At 40.9% G+C, this 20,261-nt stretch overlaps 2 protein-coding genes across 2 annotated transcripts in view; both read left to right on the top strand.

Moving 5' to 3' along the window:
- Positions 1-1,100, top strand: part of LOC139186165 (ATP-binding cassette sub-family C member 4-like) — a 63,179-nt gene extending 62,079 nt beyond the window's left edge. The window contains exon 6 of the mRNA XM_070799968.1: positions 919-1,100. Within this exon, the coding sequence (XP_070656069.1) occupies positions 919-1,100 (182 nt within the window). The remainder of the gene's footprint in view (positions 1-918) is intronic.
- A 2,297-nt stretch (positions 1,101-3,397) lies between these two features.
- LOC109567085 (ATP-binding cassette sub-family C member 4-like) overlaps positions 3,398-20,261 on the top strand; it is a 31,284-nt gene continuing 14,420 nt past the window's right edge. The window contains exons 1-2 of the mRNA XM_070799924.1: positions 3,398-3,584; positions 15,533-15,688. The gene's annotated coding sequence lies outside the window, so the exon portion shown is untranslated. The remainder of the gene's footprint in view (positions 3,585-15,532; positions 15,689-20,261) is intronic.

Genomic DNA, 20,261 nt, shown 5'->3' with positions numbered 1-20,261 from the left:
GCCTGTAGTGCTACAGTCTATGGTGTCACCAGAGTCAGACATGACTTAGTGACTTAACAACAACCACAGCTTTGTTAGATCTTTCTAAATTCATATTTAAAAAAATTTACTTAATTATTTGGCTGTATCGGGTCTTAGCTGGGCATGTGGGACCTTCAGTCTTAGTTATAGTAGGCAGGACTTTAGTTGCAGCACGTGAACTCTTAGTTGTGGCATGTGGAGTCTAGTTGCCTGACCAGGAATTGAACCCGAGCCCCCAGCATTGAGAGTTCGGAGTCTTAGCTATTGGACCACCAAGGAAGTCCCTCATAGCGTTTTTTCTTTTTTCTTTTTTTCCTACTGTACTATTGTCTCATGCAGCAGAAGTAATATTATGAATGATACTATCATTACATGCAAATGATTTAAATATTATAAAGAAGTCTTCTCACTACTATATAATAAAATAGATAACTAAAAAGGACCTACTGTATAGCACAGGGGATTCTATATAATACTCTGTAATGACATATATTGACTTCCCTGGTGGCTCAGATGGTAAAGCGTCTGTCTACAATGCGGGAGACCTGGGTTCAATCCCTGGGTTGGGAAGATCCCCTGGAGAAGGAAATGGTAATCCACTCCAGTACTATTGCCTGGAAAGTCCCATGGACAGAGAAGCCTGGTAGGCTACAGTCCATGGGGTATGGACTGTATGTAATGACATATCTGGTAAAATAATTTAAAAAGAACAGATTATATGTATATATCTGGCTAATTCACTTTATTGTACACCTGAAACTAACACAACTTTGTAAATCAACTATATACTCCAATAAAAATCATAAAAATAAAGGAGTCGTCTTTCTAAAGTGACAGAAGGACCTGTGTGAGGGGTTGAGAAGCAGACTAATTTTATTCCTCTTCTTCCTCATTTAGCCTTGGATCTTGGGCAGGTTGGCCTGGTCCTGTCTCTCTCTCTAGTACTCACGAGGATGTTCCAGTGGTGCGTCAGGCAAAGTGCTGAAGTTGAGAACATGGTGATGTTTATTTTTCTGTTCTTAGCCTTTTCAGGCCTCCTTGCTGTTATATGGCATAAAAGCAATTCTTACATAAAATAATACAACTTTTTTTTTTTTTTTTACATTATCTTACAAAGTTTTTTTTATGTTCTCCTCCATTTGCTTAAGGGCTTCCCTGGTGGCTCAGATGGTAAAAAATCTGGCTGCAATGCAGGAGCCACAAAAGAGAAAGATTTTATCCCTGGGTTGGAAAGATCCCCTGGAGAAGGGAATGGCTACCCATTCCAATATTCTTGCCTGGAGAATCCCCATGGACAGAGAAGTCTGGCAGGCTACAATCCATAGGGTTGCAAAGAGCAGAACATGACTGACCGACTTTCACTTTCCATCTGCTTAAAGTTAATAAAAATATATACATATTTTCCCACATATGTATGTCGTGTCAGAGGGTTTTATATTCATCACAAACTGTCTTCAAATACAATAAATGTCTCTGTAGGAGAGAGGTTCTGAAATTCTGGAGACAACATAAGCTCGTTTCTTAGCAGCTAGTTTATCTTTGCTTCTTAATGGGTAATTTCTTATTTTTGGTAAAAGAAAAGAATCCAGTATTTTAAAGTTTATTTAATTAATATGTTCCTCCACCCCTCCCCTCCATTTTGTCACTTATTCATGTGTGTATTGAGCACCTGAATTTGCTGAGAGCCCTTCTCTCTGGTAGGATAGGCTCTCTCCCAAAATGTGCTCTTAAAGGTGTGGAGTTATGGTTGTTTAAGCCTTTGACTGTGTTGATCACAATAAACTGTGGAAAATTTTGAAAGAGATGGGAATACCAGACCACCTGACTTGCCTCTTGAGAAACCTGTATGCAGGTCAGGAAGCAACAGTTAGAACTGGACATGGAACACAGACTGGCTCCAAACAGGAAAAGGAGTACATCAAGGCTGTATATTGTCACCCTGCTTGTTTAAATTATAGGCAGAGTACATCTTGAGAAACGCTGGGCTGGAAGAAGCACAAGCTGGGATCAAGATTGCCAGGAGAAATATCAATAACCTCAGATATGCAGATGACACCACCCTTATGGCAGAAAGTGAAGAGAAACTAAAAGGCCTCTTGATGAAAGTGAAAGAGGAGAGTGAAAATGTTGGCTTAAAGCTCAACATTCAGAAAACTAAGATCATGGCATCTGGTCCCATCAATTCATGGAAAATAGATGGGAAAACAGTGGAAAGAGTGTCAGACTTTATTTTTGGGGGCTCCAAAATCACTGCAGATGGTGATTGCAGCCATGAAGTTAAAAGATGCTTTCTCCTTGGAAGGAAAGTTATGACCAACCTAGATAGCATATTAAAAAGCAGAGACATTACTTTGCCAACAAAGGTCCGTCTAGTCAAGGCTATGGTTTCTCCAGTGGTCATGTATGGATGTGAGAGTTAGACTGTGAAGAAAGCTGAGTGCTGATGTATTGATGCTTTTGAACTGTGGTGTTAAGAGAAGACTCTTGAGAGTTCCTTGGACTGCAAGGAGATCCAACCAGTCTATTCTGAAGGAGATCAGTCCTGGGTGTTCTTTGGAAGAACTGATGCTAAAGCTGAAACTCCAATAGTTTGGCCACTTCATGCGAAGAATTGACTAATTGGAAAAGACTCTGATGCTGGAAGGGGTTGGGGGCAGGAGGAAAAGGGGACGACAGAGGATGAGATGGCTGGATGGCATCACTGACTCAATGGACGTGAGTTTGAGTGAACTCTGCGAGCTGGTGATGGACAGGGAGGCCTGGCGTGCTGCGATTCATGGGGTCGCAAAGAGTCGGACATGACTGAGTGACTGAACTGAACTGAACTGAAGAGGCCTTAGTCATTAAGTAAATTATACACTTTTGAATATTTGTACCTTCTCCTAAAGGGAGAAAAACAATAAAAATGAAGTTTCTCCATTTATTTCTTCTAACAGAGTAGAAAGTGACTAATTGTTAAAATGATGTTTGATGACTGTCCAGTTCTGGACATCTGTAACACGTGGCCCTTCTGTAGCCACACACACTGATTGATGTCCATAAGTGTTCTTCTCTTTCAAAAAATTCTTGTGTGTTTTTTTTTTATTTAGATGTGAAAGGTGGATCAATAAAATCTTACCATTCATTTCTCTATTTTTTTTTTAGCTTTTATATAAAGTTGAAGGAAGTAGTCATGTGTAAAAGTGTTGAAGATGATGAGCAAGTTTGCAAATCATCCAAGGCCTCATCAGACTCCTACTTCTGTCCTTTGTGGATGTTGAGACCTGAGATATTCTGAACCATAAAAAAGCAGGAGGTTTCATTTATAATCTCTGAACACCTATAAACTAGATCCTCTGATACTAACTCATGTGATGTCATATGTCTTTCAGATGATTTCAGTAGAAAGGGTAATTGAATATACAGACCTTGAGAAAGAAGAGCCCTGGGAACTTGAGTATCGTCCACCACCATTCTGGCCCCCAGACGGAAGGATTTCCTTTTTCAGTGTGAACTTCAGATATAACTCGGACAGTCCTCTGGTATTGAGGAACCTGGAAACATCCATTTACTCAAGAGAAAAGGTTAGTTTAAGCCATTCGCCTCTTTGAATCCAGCTAAAGATTTAGCACCACATCTGTTCTTGGCTTCCTTACCACTATGTCAGGGGGACTGTTTGCTCCTAATGGATGCAGATTATATCAGTGACATTGTAGGTGGATCTTTCTTGGAAACTGACCATGGCATGGGTATACCAGCAATTTTTCCCCTGTGTTGTGAGCTCCCTCCTGGTGGTTGATGGGCTCTGGGGTTCCATCTTAACCTGACTCAGGACACTATATGTGACACCTGATTATTCATACAAAGTCTGGGACGTCAGCCTTGTCTTCCTGGCCCTAACTCTCCAATATCTCATTCCTTTCCATCTTTTCTTGTTTGTATTTCTGAGATCTCCTCCTCCTCCCATGGTGCCCTCTGGTGGCAGCCTCCTTCTCTATCCCTTAGCCCTTCCTGTAGCTTTGTCCTCCACTCACCCACACTGAGCTGCTGCCCCCCTGCCTTCCCCCAGTAGACTGCTTCTTTCTTAGCCCAGATCTGATCCTTACTGGGCTGTGTGAGCTGCTGCTGGAACCATAGCATAGCCTCAAGTCCACTCCTGCAGGGGCTGTGAGGTGACCTTGTGTCCACCAGAGAAGAGCCTCAATAATGACCCAGTCAGGAGTGAGGAACCAGGGCCTCAGATAGAGGTAGGGTCTAGAGACTGGCTCAAAGTCAAAAGCAAATTGAAGGGAGCAGAGAAGATCCTTGTGAAAGATGGCAGAGAGGCTTGTGACCTGGACCTGTCAGCATCCATGTCTGCTGGTGATGTTCTTTCTGCACTCAGCTTGAGGCCCTCAGCTGGGACCAGGACAGAGTCTTGAAGAAGACACTAAACCAGAACAGACAAGGTGTTAGGAGCTCTTCCCCACCTTACTCTGCAGCCAGTTTGTCTGACACACACCCCCCTGCAATGGGACTGCGTGCAGGTTCTCCCAAAGCACCACATCCTCCCTGTTCCCTGTGTACATACTGGTCCTGCCTCAGAGACCCAGGCCCTCCATCATCTGGATGGTGAAAATCTCATTTTTGGAGTCAACTTGAATGCATCTTCGAGACCCTCAGTTTAATGTACCCTTAATATACCCTTATATATACTAATATATATTATATATATTTAATATACATACTTAACATATACTTAATGTACTAACATATACTTAATATACTAATATACATATTAGTGTATATATATATATATATAATACTTTTAGTATTAGTGTATATATATACTTTTATACACACACACACTAATATACCCTTAGTGTCTTTTATATTAAGGTAGCATTTATGGTACACCTATGTTCATAGCAGCCAAAAGTTGGAAGGAACTAAATCCTTACAATTAAGTATTATTCAGCCTTAAAAAGGAAGAAAATTCTGACCTATGGATAAACCTTGATGACAGACACAAAAGAAATGAATACTCTCATTCCATTTATGTGAGATTCCTAGAGTAATCAAATCCAAGAAGACAGGAAGTAGGATGGTGGTTTCCAGGGACTGGGGAAGGGGAAATGGGGAGTTGTTTTTAATGGGTAAGAATTTCAGTTTTACGAGGCAAAAAAAAAATCTCAAGCTTGCTTGCACAACAATGTGAATGTACTGAACACCAAATGGTGTCCACTTAAAAATGGTTAAATTTTATGTTATGTGAATTTCATCATAATTAAAAGATAGCACCTGTGGCATGCTTTGTAATTTGGGATCTGCATCTCACAGTACTTTGAGGCTTTTTATAATCAGGGAGCCTCTTGTTTTCATTTTTGTTCCCAGAAAGTAGCATTTTGCAAGGCACAGAGAGGGTGCTGAGGGACTGCTGGTTGTGAGGGTGAGTGACTTACACAGGTGTGAGCAAGCAGGAACCAGCACACACACATGACTACTCCGTAAATAACTGAAAGAACTGCTCTTTAAAACTCTTAACCACCCCAGACCCATCTAATGGCTGTAGCTGTGATTTAATGAATGAAACCCTTGTAATATGAAAGAATATTCAATGTAATGCCCAAATGCTACCCAGGGAGCAGCTTCAGTTAGTCACAGGGCAAAAGCTCCCTCCTAATTATTTCCAGTTTCAGTGTAGGTCAGGAAAAATGTGAACTGCTGTGTCAGGAAAACATTAACCACAGCTCTTAATATAATCTTTTCCCTGAGAGCACTGTAGGTGGTGTTTACTTACTCTCAGACAATGTGTGTGTCAGATTTTCTGTTGTAAATGTAATTCTGTTAACCTGCACTTGTCTTAAATTTTCCCCAAAGCCATAAAATATGACTTATACGTAGTATAACTTAGGAATATAACAGATTCTTATTCTTCCTTCTAAAACCTGAAAATCATGGGATTGAGATTCTGAAATGTTTGAGGGAAAATTGAATTTGGAGACTGAATTAATAACTGCAGTAACTTGATTTTTGATCTGTACCTTGGTCCACTCAGTTTCACTTTTAGTTTCATTTCTGTGTTTGGAGATGATACCTGGGCAGTGTGTTCATGAATTGATTTCACTCTACCTGTCTACCTTCTAGGTTCCCTCTCAAGCTCACCTGTCCCAGCCCTCATCACTCCAGGACAACCCTTTGGTGTTGGATTTGATTGAGAGAGGCTGTTGTGGAGGGGGCGGGGGGGTGGGGGAAGGGTGTGGTGGGCAGGGGACATGAGAGTGAGCCAGCCCAGCAGAAGTGGGGCTTTATTCTCTTTCTCTTATTTCCTCTTCTGTCCTGATTTCTGGAAGTTAGTCAATAGGAAAGTATAGTAGGCACTATTCAAGATTGCCGGGAGAAATATCAATAACCTCAGATATGCAGATGACACCACCCTTATGGCAGAAAGTGAAGAGGAACTAAAAAGCCTCTTGATGAAAGTGAAAGAGGAGAGTGAAAAAGTTGGCTTAAAGCTCAATGTTCAGAAAACTAAGATCATGGCATCTGGTCCCTTCACTTCACGGGAAATAGATGGGGAAACAGTGGAAACACTGTCAGACTTCATTTTTTTGGGCTCCAAAATCACTGCAGATGGTGATTGCAGTCATGAAATTAAGACACTTACTCCTTGGAAGAAAGTTATGACATCCTAGATAGCATATTCAAAAGCAGAGATATTACTTTGCCTACAAAGGTCTGTCTCATCAAGGCTATGGTTTTTCCAGTGGTCATGTGTGGATGTGAGAATTGGACTGTGAAGAAAGCTGAACGCTGAAGAATTGATGCTTTTGAACTGTGGTGTTGGAGAAGACTCTTGAGAGTCCCTTGGACTGAAAGGAGATCAGTCTTGGGTGTTCATTGGAAGGATTGATGCTTAAGCTGAAACTCCAGTACTTCGGCCACCTCATGCGAAGAGTTGACTCATTGGAAAAGACCCTAATGCTGGGAGGGATTGGGGGAAGGAGGAGAAGGGCACGACAGAGGATGATATGGCTGGATGGCATCACCGACTCGATGGACATGAGTTTGAGTGAACTCCGGGAGTTGGTGATGGACAGGGAAGCCTGACATGCTGTGATTCATGGGGTCACAAAGAGTCGGACACGACTGAGTGGCTGAACTGAACTGATGTGGGATTTTAATTTACAGAAGAAATAGCAAGTAAAAATAAGGAACTAGGACTCCCCTGGTGGTGCAGTGGATAAGAATTTGCCTGCCAATGCTGGGGACACTGGTTCAATCCCTGGTCTGAGAAGATTCCACATGCTGCAAAGCACCTAAGCCCTGCACCACAACTACTGAGCCATGTGCCACAACTACTGAAGTCTTTGCTCAGCATCAGTAGAAGCCCCCTCAGTGAGAATCCCGTGCACTGCAACAGGGAGTAGCCCCTACTCAACACAGCCAGAGACAGCTCTTCGAAGGCAATCAGGACTCAGAACAGCCAAACATAAAAGCCAACGTGAGATAAATAGGACCCTAGACTTCTTTGTTAGAGTCTGAAAACAGGCTAAATTTTTCATTTAGATGATTTTGTGGTTGATTTGATCATTTTAGAGAATCCTGGGCAATAAAGTATTTTCCAGCTCTCGAGGTAGATTGATTTTGCTTTGTTTTTGCTCACAGCTATTATTTGGATGATACATTTTTACAGATGCTTAGTAGAACATGCTATAATGTGCAAAATATTAGTTTCTTACATTTTCTCCTTTTTTACATAATATTTTCTTAAAAGCCACTCTCCTTACTCCCAGATTGTCCCCCTTCCCCTGCTGGTTCCTAATTCCTTGTGACTCAAACTGTGGTGCCAGAGCCAGCAGCACCTACATCTCCTAGAGCTTCTTAGAAATGCAGAGTCTCAGGATCACCCAGACCTCTTGACTCAGCATTACAGCTGAACATAACCTCCTCCTTTCCCTCCCATGGGCAGTTTTTTATGAGTGATAACCTGTGATTCCCAAGAAATGTGCTTTGACAGTTTGAAATTGAACTTAAGAATTCTCAAATCTCTGTTGTGACTGAGCAGGAGGCTCTAGAATATTCTGTGCCACTAGATTTCCTTACCTTTATGCTCTATAAATTTCACTTTTACATTATAATCTAATTCTGTGTGATTCTACTGCATTATTTGTGTCTTTCCAGTGGAGTCTGTCTTCCATCACAGGCATTTTTCATTCTGCTGTCCCGCCTTCCCCACACCAGCCTCCTGCAGGGACCAGGGGGATTTCCCACAGGCTCAGCCCTGTCTGGACCTGGAGTCAGAGACAGCCCAGCGCAGCAGCGTATGTGTGGCTGTTTCACCATCTGATGGGATAAAAAATGAGTCTTGCTGCCCCTAGCAGGGCATGAGGTCTCTTTGACCTGTTCCCCAGGCATCATGTGTCCCACTGAACTGCAGGTTTCTTTCAATCTGGCTGTGGATGCCAGTTCTTTCTGCTGACAGCTGGTCAACCTGACTTCAGGTACCATCTTTGCTCCTGTTCACCATATATACACTTGTGTCCACGTCATGCTTTAAGTTTCTGACTGTAAGTTCTCTATGGTAGGCCTGTTTTTTTTTTTTTTAACTGAAACTACACCTATCCCCACTCTCTGTGTTCTAGCTACACAGAGGGACATGATAAAATGTGAGGCCATCCAAATAATAAAGAGTCCCATCAGCAGATGGAAAAGAGGCCAAAAGATGTGGATTTGAGTCCCATACTGCTATTTATGGGCTCTGATAGTTCAGACAGACTAAGTTATCTAAGCCTCAATCTTTTCTTGTGCAAAATGGAAGTGATAGGATGTAACCTGTAGGGTTGATGTACAACTTAAAGAACATAAGACATGTAAAGCACCCAGAGTAAATGCTTGGACAAAATGGTCATTATTTTCATAGGGTGTAAAATGACCATAACCACTTGCATTGCAGAAAGTGTTGTCTGTCCCATGAAAATGAGCTGTTGACCATTTGAAATTCTATTTATGGCTATAGGATCCATCTGCTGTATCTGTCTCTGATTTATCTTATACCTAAATAAAATGGTAATAGATTTTTTCCATAAATTTCTCTGGCCTGAGTTAAAAATCTCATCTTCCAGTGGAAGTTTCTTTGTCTCAGGACACCACAGGTAATACAAATAAGAAAAAGTCAAATCCAATACAGATTCTGATGTCATGTATACAGTCTAGTTGAAGAAACAAGAAAATGACTATATTAACTTTGTAAGCTAGAAGGAGGTCATGATTTTTATAGACATTTATATAAAATGACATAACATCAGCTAGAGTTGGAACAAGCCCACATCAGGAGACAGGGAGAGCATTTTCAAGGAATTAGACATGTGAGACAGACTTAGTGATGTGTGGTTAGGGTTTCAGCAGGTGGAAATGCATGTGAAAGGCATTCTGGGAGGTAAGACCAAGATAAGCAAAAGCATGATGCTCTGATCCAGTGAGTGAAGACCTAGACATCTGCAAAGCATTCAGGAAAATGAACTACCAAGTGCGTAACACACGTTTTTGCATTCAACCCTCACAATTACCTAGTGATGCCAAGGAAGCTGACTCATGTACATGAAGTATGAGAGGACAGTTTTGTAGAAGAGACATCCTAGGGTGTAGTGTTGGATGCTGAGCTGGCATTTGGGAGTTTAATTTGAGAAGTGAGAGCACATGGACCAGAGGGGGCAGGTGCAGGGGGCGGGGAGGCGGGAGCTGTTTTCCCTCCAGTAAGACATCGTGGGAAAGTGATGCCACTTTTTGGAATCAAATTGATGTCAATTAAAACAAAGCTCTAACACCTGGATTTGTGAATGTGCAGGGAAATGGGTGGGAGTAAAAAATGGTATCATACTTCTTGAGGGTAGGTTAGCAGCTTAACAGCTTCCTCTGAAAATGTTCATACTTTGTTGTTGCTGTTCAGTCACCTAGTTGTGTCCGACTCTTCACAACCCCAAGGACTGACACACACCAGGTTTCTCTGTCTCTCACCATCTCCTGGAGTTTGCCCAAGTTCATGCTCATTGTAAAATGATGCCATCCAGCCATCTCATCCTCTGTTGTCCCCTTCCCCTTCTGTCTTAAGTCTTTCCCAGCATCAGGGTCTTTTCTAATGAGTTGGTTCTTTGTGTCAGGTAGCCAAAGTATTGGAGATTTAGCATCAGTTCTTCCAATGACTATTCAGGACTGATTTCCTTTAGGATTGACTTGTTTGATCTCCTTGCTATCCAAGGGATTCATACTTGCTGTCCAAGGGGTTCATACTTGACTCTCAGCAGTTCCAAATCTGAGAATTTATGTGAAGGAAATGCTTAAAGTTGTTTGCAAAGATTTAGCTTCAGGGATATTTAACACAGAGTTATTTCCAGTAGCTAACTATTTGACACTGCCTAAATATCCAGCAATAGAGGATTTGTTAAATAAATGATCACATGTACTACAATATTATGAAAGCATTACAAAATACTAAATGAAGACACATATAACAGTATGTTCACATTAATCCCATTTTGCTTAAATATGTGAACTGTGTCTTTAAGAACACATACAAAAAAATACAGAAACAACAAAAAGAACACATGCAGCAGCCTAGAAAGTAAAAATATAATTTTAAGAATTTTTTTCAGAGTGCTGGGCTATAGCTAGTATTTATTTACTTTTTAAATTTATTTGCACTGATTATGATTAAGGAATTTAATTTGTTTTTTAAACACTGTGAGCCTGGGAAAGCAGTAATGAGAATAAAGTAGGGAAGACGAATGAAGGGATTGTTTTGTGTGGGGCATTGGGTGTTGAATATGTTGAGTTTTGTGTGTGAAGAGAGATCCAAAAGCAAGTGTGTAATAAGTTGTGTCATCATCAGAGACCAACCTGGTTGGAAAAACAGAAAGGGGCCATTGCAAAACCAATAACAGAAGATTTTCTTTAAGAGTCTTTATAATTTTATTTATTTATTTATTTTTGGCTGTGCTGGGTCTTTGTTGCTGCTTAGGCTTTTCTCTAGTTGCCACACGTGAGCCTCTCATGGTGGTGTCTTCTCTTGTTAAGAGCATGGGCTATAGGGTGCAAGGTCTTCAATAGTTGTGGCATGTCGGCTCAACAGTTGTGGTTCCCGGGTTCTAGGTGCAGGCTCAATAGTTGTGGTGCACGGGCTTAGTTGTTTCACAGCATGTGTGATTCTACTAGACTAGGGATTGGACCCATGTCTACTGCATTGGCAGGCAGATTCTTTATCACTGAGCCACCAGGGAAGTCCCCCAACTGTCTTTAGATTGAAGAATGTAAGGTTACTGATACTGGTGACACTCTTCATGGGCAATTGGTAGAACCCTTTGGTTACTCAGAAAAGACATTCAGACTATAGCTTTGAAGACTGAACTCTGGAATAATTAGAGTCAGGTTTTCTGTGAGTTGCTTTTTTCTTTTTGGGGTGTTTGGGGCCATGCAGCATGTGTGATCTTAGTTCCCTGACCAGGGATCAAATCCATGCCTCCTGCAGTGGAAGAACAGAATCTTAACCACTGGAATGAATGCCAGGGAAGTCCCCTGGTTTTTTAGTTCTCTTCACTGGAGTTTGGAACTCACAGTCCTGTGGTCATGAGCAGTCCTTGGTGCCCCAACATATCTCAGTCCATTTACCTAAAGTGTACAGATGTTCCTATTTGCACAGATGGGTCAGTTATAGTAGAGCTGGTAACATGGGAACATACACACATTCTCACAGATCAGTTCTCACCTGTGTCCTGATGTGTGTTGATTTATGTATGAGAACACACAGAAATATAGGCACACCTGTTTAACTGTGCTTCACAGATAATGCTTAAAAAAAATTGGACATTTATGGCAATGCTGTGTCAGGCAAGTAAAATGGCACCATTTTTCCTATAGCATTTGCTCACTTCATGTCTCTGTCTCATTTTGATAATTTTTGCAATATTTCAAACCATTTCATTATTATTATATTTATTATTCTGATCTGTGATCAGTGGTTTTTAATGTTACCCTATGAACGCTCAGATGGTTAGCATTCTTTTAGCAATAAAGTATTGGAAATTAAGGTATGTACTATTACCTTATATAATGCTATTGTACCTCATTAGGCTACAATATAGTATAAACATAACTTTTATTTGCATAGAGAAAAAATTCATATATCTTGCTTTATTTTGATATTCACATTGTTGAGGTAGTCTGGAGCCAAATACAAAATATCTTTGAGGCCTGCTTGTACACAGAACAGATGAGCCATATATATACACACTACAACCTGCCTGCATGCAGAGAATGGCACATATATATTATACAAAATGTCCTGATAAGCCTGTATGCAGATCAAGAAGCAACAGTTAGAACTGGACATGGAACAATGTACTGGTTCAAAAGTGGAAAGGAGTACTTCAAGGCTGTATATTGTTACCCTGCTTATTCAACTTACATGCAGAGTACAGCATGCAAAATGCTGGGCTGGATGAAGCTCAAGGTGGAATCAAGATTGCCAGGAGAAATATCAGTAACCTCAGATATGCAGATGATATCACCCGAATGGCAGAAAGCAAAGAGGAACTAAAGAACCTCTTGATGAAGGTGAAAGAGGAGAGTGCAAAAAGCTGGCTTAAAACTCAGCATGCAGAAAGCTAAGATCATTGCCTCTGGTTTCATCGCTTCATGGCAAATAGATGGGAAAACAATGGAAACAGTGATAGACTTTATTTTCTTATGCTCCAAATCACTGTGGGTGATGACTGCAACTGTGAAATTAGAAGATGCTTGTTCCTTGGAAGGAAAGCTATGACAAACGTAGACAACAAATTAAAAACAGAGACATTATTTTGCCAACAGAGGTCCATCTAGTCAAAGCTATGCTTTTTCCAGTAGTCATGTATGGATGTAAGAGTTGGGCCATAAACAGTGTGGGCGCTGAAGAACTGATGCTTTTGAACTGTTGTGCTGGAGAAGGCTCTTGAGAGTCCCTCAGACAGCAAGGCAATCAAACCAGTCAACCCTAAAGGAAATCAACCCTGAATAATCATTGGAAGAACTGATGCTGAAGCTGAAGCTCCAATACTTTGGCCACCTGATGTGAAGAGCCATTTCATTGGAAAAGGCCCTGATGCTGGGAAAGATTGAAGGCAGGAAGAGAAGGAGATGGCAGAGGATGAAATGATTGGGTGACATCACCAATTCAATGGACATGAATTTGAGCAAGCTCCAGGAGATAGTGAAGGACAGGGAAACCTGGCATGCTGCAGTCCATGGCGTCGCAAATAGTCAGACATGACTGAATGATTGAACAACAATAAAATGTCTTATAGTCATTGTATTACCTTTATAAGATAATAAACTTAGGTAAACCCACTTTTCTTATGTTTAATCTCTATAAAGATAAATTCATTTTTGAAATGCCATGATTTATTTGACAGACTAAGATTTGAAACTTTAGAAGTATTCAAATCAGAAAACATGAAACATTCCAAGCATTCTGATTATATTGCTCAGAAAGATTTAGTAGTTCTTTTTTAAAGTCATGAGTTTTAAAACTTAAAGCATATCTTACACTATCATCAATTCCAGATTTTAAATATAGATGAAATAATCTCTTGGAAAGCTTCCTTCAGAGAATTTGCAGTTGGGCTTCCCCAGTGGCTCAGAAGGTAAAGAATCTGCCTGCAATGTAGGAGACCTGGGATCCATCCATGGGTCAGGAAGATCCCCTTGAGTAGGAAACGGCAACCCACTCGAGTACTCTTGCCTGGAGAATTCCATGGACAGAGGAGCCTGGCAGTCTACAGTCCAGGGGGTCGCAAAGAGTTGGACACAAGTGATTAATACTTTTTTTCACTTAAAAATTCATTGGTAAAAAAGGCCAGTTTCTGCATATATATTTGAATGCAGTTTTATTCCTCACCAGCATTTTACATGGGAGAAGGAAATGGCAACTCACTCCAGTATTCTTGCCTGGAGAATCCCATGGACAGAGGAGCCTGGCAGGCGACAGTCCATGGGGTTGGCAAGAGTTGGACACGACTCAGTGACTAAACCACCAGCCACCAGCATTTTACCTACTCTGTACTGATTCTTGAATCTTACTGTTAGTGCGTTTAATTTCTCTCTGCTCTGGTTTTAGTAAATAGACTGACACCTGACATGTGTTTTTCCAAGGTTCAGTTGTTAAGTATTAATTTATTAATAAAATGCCTTTTGACCTACTCCGATGAAAGGTCCCATGTAAATAGCAAACATTATTTATATCATTGTTGATCTCATTATGGAAATTTTGTCTACTGGCCTCTTTCAAGACTGAGACCTGCATTTTATATTTGAAGATGTTTCCTTTCAAGATAGAATATGATTAAGATATTTAATATCAGGAAGTGATTTCATTTTTCTACCGAAGAATAATTCCTCTTAAATAAATAACACAGAAAGTGAGCACTTGTTTGTGTTAACACTCTGTCTTGACTTGTCAACATCTCTGTAAAATTACCCATGGTCAATACTCAAGGTCAAATTATCCAGGGAGTAGGAATCAAACTAAAAGCTGACTTCTTATGGACCACTTAGGAGACTGCTAGTTTTTCACTGCAGGCAGATTATTTTTCAGGTCTTCTTCCTTTACTTGTGAATGTTAGTTACACACACACACACACACACACACACACACACACACTGCATACACATATATGTCTCCCCCTTTAGCATACCACATAATGATCAGTTCAGTTCAGGCACTCAGTTGTGTCTGACTCTTTGCGACCCCATGGACTGCAGCACGCCAGGCCTCCCTGTCCATCACCAACTCCCAGAGTTTACTCAGACTCATGTCCATTGAGTCAGTGATGCCATCCAACCATCTCATCCTCTGTTATCCCCTTCTGCTCCTTATATGATAATTATAGAAAACAAACAATTTTCAGCATATTAAAAATTTATTCAGGGAAATCTGAATAAAATTGCCTGACATTTTTAGAAGGCATGAAAATCACTATAGTTTATGTTGTGTATTCTTAGGATGATGGTGATCTTAATCAGGGACATTTGTGAATTTCTGTCATTTTTGGTTGCCACAATTTGGGGGTTGCATCTGGTGTCTAGTGGGTTCATGGCTACTGTCAATCATCATACAATATACAGGACAGGCCCCTGAGCCTCAACAATGAATTATCTGGTCCAAAATGCCAGCAGGGCCATGCTTGAGAAACTTATGAAGTTGCTTGGTCATCTCTGACTCTTTGTGACCCCATGGACTGTAGCCCACCAGGCTCCTCGGACCATGGGATTCACCAGGCAAGAATACTGAAGTGGGTTGCCATGGCCTTCTCCAGGGGATCTTCCTGACCCAGGGACTGAACCTGGGCCTTCTGCACTGCAGCCAGACACTTTACCATCTGAGCCACCAGGGAAGCCCTGGGAAACTTATAGACTACTCTTTATGTATAATAGAACCTTAAAAATTCGTCTTCAACAATCAGGGTTCTCCTGTGTTTTGTGCATCCTGTTAATTCTTCATCCCCCCTGGGTCTCTTTACAGTATGGCATCGTGGGAAGAACAGGAGCTGGAAAAAGATCCCTCATTGCTGCCCTTTTTCGATTGTCAGAACCTGAAGGTGGCATTTATATTGATGGAATCTTGACAGCACATATTGGACTGCACGATTTAAGGAAGAAATTGTCAGTTGCACTTCAGGTACGCACAGCAGAGCACTCTCACATGTTCTTTGTATAAGGCGTCTAAGTTTAAGTGCTTTTAATTTGATTGTTTTTTTCAAATTAAGTGAATGAGTTGATCCTTTTTTTTCCCCGGTAGAGCATGTTTTTAGCAGCAGGTATTTTCAATAGACACTTTCATCAGATACCAGGTGTTTTTGTGTTGTTGTTGTTGTTCATTTGTTAGTTTTGTGTGCATGTGATTTAATAACTTACTGAGATAGATTTCTTGACTCAGACTTCCTTAGTTTCCACAATTTTATTCACTGATAATCACATAATTCTGAGAACAGAAGGATAAATTGTTTAGCGCTGGAGAGGTTCCTATAGGGAAACATGAATTTTGTTAATAAGTGTCTTACAGATGTAATTTTGTTGTGGGAAACCAGGACATCTTTTAAAAAGTGATTATCTCCTTGGAGAACTTTCTATGGAATTGTGGGGCTTTGAGAATCATAGGATATATAGATGCTTTGGGGAGACTTTGACAGTTTAGCCATTAATGAATGATTTTCACCAGGGAGGCAATACAGAATAGTGAGGAAGAGCAGGGGACTCAGAATTCTGTCTCTATGTACTTGGTTTTCTCTGTCTTACAAGGCAGATAACAGTGTCACCCCCTCAATCTGTTGTGAGGATAAAATAGGTCAATGAGTGTGAAGTGTTTCATGTAGACCCATATGTGCCTGCTGTGATGGTGGGGTGTTGAGTTGGCCATCTCTTCCTGGGCTCTGATTCTGTTCTCTTTTCTTCTTCTTTGTAAAGTAGTGTAACTTTCAGGGAGAGTTTGGAGACTGGATTATATGCATGGTAGACACTGCTGTCATTCCTGTGGTTCATTCATTCAACATAATTCTGTGATATTTACTGAGAGATTACTAGCCTCCAGGTATATAGCCAAGCGCAACCTTGATCCTGTGTCCTCATCTATCATCCTGCCCTCTGCTTTGACAGACTTGCTGATTTAAAAAAAAATGAGTTTTTATTTATATACTTAGCAATCATCTGCCTATCAAAGGAAGCTCAGAAAAATACCCTCTTGAGATGAGAAACAGAGAGGAGATGAGACAGAATGAGCCAGGCAAATGTGCTTCCTGGAATGTGGGTGTAATGTGTCCTGAAATACCTGTTATCAGGAAGCATGTACAACATGGCACCCAAAGGACGGTGAATGTGGACTTGGGGACAGCTGTTGCTACCTGCCCGTGACCTTGAAAATACCTGGGATTTCTCTAAGTAATTTTTAAATCAAGATAGTTTTTTCAGACTCTAGTGAAATGCCACCTCACACCCCTTAAGATGTCTGCTATCAAAGAAAAGAGAGAGAAAAAAATAAAGTTACTAGTGTTGGCAAGGATGTAGAGAAATTAGAACCCATGTTTATTGCTGATAGGAATGTAAAATAGTGCAACCACTACGGAAATCAACTTGTTGGTTGCTCAGAAAAGTTAATGATGGAAATATCATATGACCTAGCAATTCTACATTAGAATATAAACCCAAAAGAATTGGAAGAAAGGTCTTGAAGAGATACTGGGACATGCATGTTATAGCAGAATTCTCAACAGCAAAAAGGTGGAGGCACCCAAGGGCCCATTGACAGATGAATCAACAATCAAAACGTGGTGTGCATACATACAGTAGAATATTACTCAGCCTTAATAAAGAAGAAAATTCTGACACATGCTACAGCACAGATGAACCTTGAAAACATTAAGTGAAATAAGTAATTTACAAAGGACAAATACTCTATGATTCTACTAATAGGAGTTACCTAGAGTAGTAAATTCATGGATACAGGATATAGAATGGTGGGTACCAGGAGTGGCCAGGAGAGGGGAGTTGTTGAATGGGTACAGAGTTTCAGTTCTTCAAGATGAAAGGAGATCTACAGCTGGATGGTGGTGATGGCTGTACAACAATGTGAATGTATTTAACACCACTGAAGTGTGCACTTAAAGTGGCTAATCTAGCAAATTTATGTGTGCTGCTGCTGCTGCTGCTAAGTCGCTTCAGTCATGTCCAACTCTGTGCAACCCCATAGATGGCCTCCTACCAGGCTCCTCTGTCCCTGGGATTCTCCAGGCAAGAACACTGGAGTGGGTTGCCATTTCCTTCTGCAATGCATGAAAGTGAACAGTGAAAGTGAAGCCGCTCAGTCATGTCCGATTCTTAGCGACCTCATGAACTGCAGCCTACCAGGCTCCTCTGTCCATGGGATTTTCCAGGCAAGAGTACTGGAGTGGGGTGCCATTGCCTTCTCCGAAATTTATGTATATTTTATCACAATTGAAAAATATTTTTCCAAAGGTATCCCTTTCAGAAAAACTGGATAGTCCCCATATTTAAAGATTTCCTCTGGCTATTAGATTTATGACTTATGGTTACAGTAGAAAATAAGTGAGCTTAAATTCCCAAGTTTTATGCTTTGATGGTACTCATCTCTGAAATGGCCATGTGAGATTAGTTAGTAGAAATAAAGGGCATGTCTGTAAAGTCCTTTCATATCCTTGTATATAAAGCTTTTCCCCCATTTTTCCTACCATCCCACTTGAAAGGACTCCCCAAACCATAGCAAGAGTGAATAAGCATAGAACAAAGCCAGAAGATACTACTCCTATTGCTCTGTCCCTCATTTGGAAATATCAGTTTAGAAATGGGTTTATGCACTTGTATGTCATGGGTTGATATGTGTCAGGAGAAGATACTCAAAATCTTATCCCTCCCCAACCAAGAGCCCTTTGTCTTTACAGTGTCTTGCTAGCTGCAGAGGTGGAGAAAGCCTGTTAGTTTGGTTACTGGAATTTACTTGTCTAAGTGCAAAAACTTACATTCCTCTCCCCCACAAATGAGTAGGAAGCATTGATGCTTGTGTCCCAACACCCCAATTTAGGGAATTTAGGAAGCTGAGAGCAGACTCTGTGGAGGGGGAGCCCAGTGCTGTTTCTTTGAGTTGCCTCTCTTAGGTGAGCCAGGCCCACACCATCTTCCTTGGATCCCTGGTCCCTGTGATCCTGGAAGCAGCAGAGAGCTTCCATGGTGGTCTCTCTTCCTCCCAGGCTCATCCCCGTCACTGCTGACCCTGCATGAACAGGTCAGAACTGGGGAAGATGTGATGATAACAAGGACCTGAGTAGGAGCAGAGACAGGGGAGTGGGGACATAGACCATCAGTCATGGGGGGAACTTTCAAAGATGAATACTGTGTTATTAAGAAGGTACTCCTCAACTTCTGTTCAAAATTTCAGGAATAAGCAAAAATGAAAGTTCTTCTTAAATAATTTTCTTAAACACAACAGGTAGCTGAAGTATGTGTGTTCTTTATGCTTAGGATCTGAAGTAGTTAAATATGTCCCCCAGAAAGACCACCGGTTGAGATTATATGCAGGGAGTAGCCTGCTTACTTGAAAGAACCTAGAAAATGGAGGGAAGGAAGAAGAATATTGGGGACCAGCCTCCCCTCGCCTGGCTATGTCGCTTGTGTAAACCCCATGGAGACATGCAGAAGATACCTGCATGTGGGAATCTTAAGGTTGATAATTACAAGAAGTAACAAGTTTTTATAAAAATCTGAAGTAGAATGATGGTTAGTCCCCTGACAAGGAATGCTTACCATTGTTTAGATGGTTGTTTAGTCTTTGATCCTAAATTCAAGTTTTAAGGGAGACCTTAAATTTGTGTTTTGAGTTTTTTCAGTTCAGTTCAGTATTCATTCTGAAATATTGTATGACTAGTGATTTTCAGTGCTTTGGAGGCTACTTAATCAACTTTGTGCGAATAAATCTCCCTTTATAATGTCTTTTTAATTGTGGATTTGCTCAGATATCTCTTTTTTGGTGGCACATCCTGAGTTTTCTGTATTCTTTCCTCTCTCACCAGGCTTAAAACTTAGACCATATTGAAAGAAGGTTTGGAAGGCTTCCTGAGTATCATTCTTCCTTATGATTAGGGGAAAGAAATGTCTGTCTATCTTCATCTTTCCTCTCAGGCTTTTGTGAAGTGAGGAGGAAAGTCCAGCCCCAAGGCTGATTTGAACGTGTGATTCAGAGCAGTTCCGGGCACTTGTGGAAGAGTCAGTTCTCCTCTTGTTCCCACACGAGTGCATTCCCTTGTTCTGCCCCCTTCACTGAAAGGAGCTTATTGGGCTCTTCACTGCTATCCATATTCTTATGAGCTAGGTTACTAGAGCCTTCCAGAAGAAAATGTAAATGGCCTACATGAGCTTATGTACAGGATTCTCTCTCTCTCTTTTTTTTTTAATTTTATTTTTAAACTTTACATAATTGTATTAGTTTTGCCAAATATCAAAATGAATCTTGAAGCCAAGAGGACATATATATTTCCAGAGTAATTTACTTATGGCTCCTCCTGAAGCAGATGGATAGGAAGAACTATTTAAATTAAAGTATCATGACACAGGTCAAGGTGGGTTTCAGGTCCTCCTGGCCTTGCAGTTAGTAACTGCAAGTTCTAGGTTCTGTGAGGTTCTGTGAGGCAGGTTATCCTGACACACAGGTGAGAGAACGTGGGGACCAGCTGATGCCAACATCAGAG

Source organism: Bos indicus, chromosome 12 (genome assembly GCF_029378745.1).
Source record: "Bos indicus isolate NIAB-ARS_2022 breed Sahiwal x Tharparkar chromosome 12, NIAB-ARS_B.indTharparkar_mat_pri_1.0, whole genome shotgun sequence".
In the NCBI taxonomy this organism is placed as follows: Eukaryota; Metazoa; Chordata; class Mammalia; order Artiodactyla; family Bovidae; genus Bos; species Bos indicus.
Note: the sequence above shows the minus strand (reverse complement) of the source record. Positions and strands in the feature narration are given on the sequence as shown.